Consider the following 3,201-nt stretch of genomic DNA (forward strand, 5'->3'; position numbering starts at 1 on the left):
ACTGTGCTTCTTAGCGAATTCCATGGTACACAATCAGCCAGACTCATACACATGTATGTGCCAGTGCAGGGCTATGTATAAATTCATCATGGATTAACAAGGGCTCTATGCCTAGTAATAACAAAGCTATTTACTGCTTCTAAACCTGCAAGCTATGACTGGGGTCAGCTCACTAGTGTATCTAGGTTTAGCAGGGAACCTTTCAACTCTAGAAGAGTAATTCTTAGCACAGTTCCTTCTTAAAAAAATTTCTGCTGTTGCTCAGATGGTGGCCTCCTCACTCATAGCGCCCAGATCAGTGACAGATAGGTACTCGGTTTCCTGCTACCAGTGGTCCTAACACCTTTTGCTTTCCATAAACATCAGAAGAATAGAAATATGCTCTCTCTCAGCAGAAGGCTGATAACACCATTTCTAACTACACTGGCTTATTGCAGGAGAGCCAAACCACACCTACAGTAATGTTGCAAGAAATTGCTCAGAGTGCAATTCTATTAAAATGTATTAAGTAAACAGAAGTCATGGTGCCAGGGTAGAGCACAGAACAGTACAGTGGGTAATAATCAAGTACAGCCTGATTTATGGAAATGCAAGAAACCACAACTCCATCCTTTGGTATACTCAAAATCTCAAGAAATCCAATCAGTTCAACAAGTAGAAACATCAAAAAAAGTGCATGTGCAAGCAGGTACAACCAGATACCCCTTTAAATGAAGAACTTGGAATGATCACTTAGCCTTAATGATTTAACCATTAGCTTCTTCAGAGGAAACTACTTTTCTAGTGCTTCAGCTATAACAGAAGAGCAAGGAACATTTCTGAATGCAATTAAAACAGCACACAAACCTGTTTCTGTAAACCACGAAGAGGTAGAATTTGGGTTGACAGTCTCAAACTTCACCACCTGGTTGAAGTCTCTTCCTCTACTGACACCGACACAAACTAAAGGGAATTCCTGCTCAGGGACTACCAGCATTTCAAACAATCTCAGCGGACAAGGTACAGGAAAATCTATGTGCTAGATTAAGAAACAAAAATAGATATTAGAAGGGAAACAAGTTCCGTCTGAGTTGCTATTAGCTATTTAAACTGTAAGGTAAATTTTATGCCATACATTTTTTAACATTAAGTTTACTTCTTTAGATTACAGTAATTGATAGATACAAAAGCCTGAGTTATGAAGTTTAGAGAGTCTTCATGCAATTCAGTTAAAGTAAGATAGGATGTCTTTCATCACATGTCTTGTGCAGCTGCCCACAGATGACAAGAGTGCTATACCAGTCATTGCTCTCCCCAGCTATGGAGTCTCTAAGCCATGTTTCCCAGGCTGATCAAGTTATAGCAGCTGCCTTTCTACAAACATGAGTCCATCCTGGCTCCATCTCTTCAGGTGGTGTCAGATGGGGAGATAACAAGCATTTCTGGGCACCTCCAGTGTCACAAAGCATAGAATAAGTGGCCACCTTCTCTCTGGTATGGGAGCAAGCCCACTGTTAACCCATGTTATCACTCCACTCAGCCATGTCTCAGCCTGTCAGTAAGAGTTTTTTTTACTGTGCAACTAAAAGGCAATGTTCATGGAGAGAAGGGCTTTGTTCTGAAGTGGCATTTATCTACATTTATCTGGCATTTAACTGAAATGCACCACAAAAACAAGAACATTCACAAAAATATTTTGAGTCCGTTAATACATATTACACATTTAAATAGCTATTTTCAACGTAATTTAACAGAAACCAAGAGAGAAAAGTCTAATAACTCAAGAAATGGCTAATTTTTATTTCTTAACAAGTCCTTACAAGATACATAGAACTGAACAGAAGAGTATTTCACCTTATCATAATATTACCTTGATTAACATAAATTTTTGCATTGGTTCAACCCATTCTAACAAAACAATGCTAGACTGTAGTGCTCCACAAAGGTACTTGTGGCCCGTGCGGGGATTTCTCACTGCCAAAAAAGGAGAGATAGAGTACATTATAATTTGTATTTGCTTAGTACACTAAACAATTTCCAACTAAATAGCAGTCCATACACTTTTGGAAAATACCCACCACCACCACTCTAATCTTTTACATAAGGAAGCTGCTGAAAAGTGAACATCCACACTATGAAAATTATGACAGTGAGCATGCTGGAGCAGGGGCTGCCCTTCCACTGGACGTGAACAGCTAGTCGCTGGTGCCAAATAAGTCATAATAAACACAACTCTCACAAGAGTGCTGTGGTATGTTTCACCTCTCCAACTCAAAATAAAGTTTATTGGTTTTTTAGAGTGGTAAGTGGGATTTACTATTTTAGATAGCCTTAAAAAAATCGTTGACTGTATACACATTTGAAGTATCTTGCTCCACCACGTTCATTTGCCTAAGCTATCTCCAAATCATCATGAGAAGCTGTTAAAGAATGGCTTTTCCTACGACACACACACAGTTATCCAGCAGGCACTGAACAAACACTGTCACTTGAGAACTGCTCAGCTGCCTTCCAAGCACTGTCACAGTGAGTCTGAAATCCAGGAGCTCTATATTTCTGATGAACACTTCTAGATCAGCAGTAGATTTTTAGGGTGGTTGTTTTTTTTTTTTTTTAAAAAAGTGACATCATCTCTTTCCACTCAACTGCTCTTCTTCTATTGTTTGTCAGAACTCAATTAAAAATTGGAAGAGAACAATAAAGTTGCAAAATTGGGCACTGTGAAATCTGAAGTTTCACAACTAATTCTACAGTATTGACAAAATTTCACTCCTTGAGCACTGCCAGCGTATCCATTAAGATGAACCAGTGTTACTTCACACTTTGTACAATTACATCTAAAGACCAGATCTTAAAGTGCAGTAAAGTGACTGTGGGCCATCGGGTAATTAACAACACAGTTCAAATAACGAGCTTCTATAATCCAGTACTATCTACGTAAGTGAAATACGGTCATACTACCTTACTGCCAAGCAATCCCTTGGCACTTTAAACATCAAAGCTTAATTTCATTAATCCAAGTTCTCACTCAACATCAGTCAAACCAACTGCAAACTGCAGCAAATAACGCTTGGCGTGACCCTTAGTAAGGCTGAACTCAGCAGCAGAAACCACAAAACGTGCAATTACCAGTACCTGTAAGGTGGAGAAACAAGACCAGAAGTTCTCGTCTTTTTCTGCCTCCTGTGGCACTGCTGCTTCCCCCAGGCCAAAGGGATACTT

General features: G+C 39.4%; 1 protein-coding gene across 1 annotated transcript in view; it reads right to left on the reverse strand.

The window, feature by feature from the left end:
* Positions 1 to 3,201, reverse strand: part of MAP4K3 (mitogen-activated protein kinase kinase kinase kinase 3) — an 82,323-nt gene that overhangs the window by 11,683 nt on the left and 67,439 nt on the right. Inside the window, exons 26-27 of the mRNA XM_009333724.1 lie at positions 1,850 to 1,953; positions 847 to 1,018 (exon numbers count right to left, since the gene is read on the reverse strand). Coding sequence (XP_009331999.1) covers positions 847 to 1,018; positions 1,850 to 1,953 — 276 coding nt within the window. The remainder of the gene's footprint in view (positions 1 to 846; positions 1,019 to 1,849; positions 1,954 to 3,201) is intronic.

This window comes from Pygoscelis adeliae, unplaced genomic scaffold (genome assembly GCF_000699105.1).
Source record: "Pygoscelis adeliae isolate BGI_AS28 unplaced genomic scaffold, ASM69910v1 Scaffold621, whole genome shotgun sequence".
In the NCBI taxonomy this organism is placed as follows: Eukaryota; Metazoa; Chordata; class Aves; order Sphenisciformes; family Spheniscidae; genus Pygoscelis; species Pygoscelis adeliae.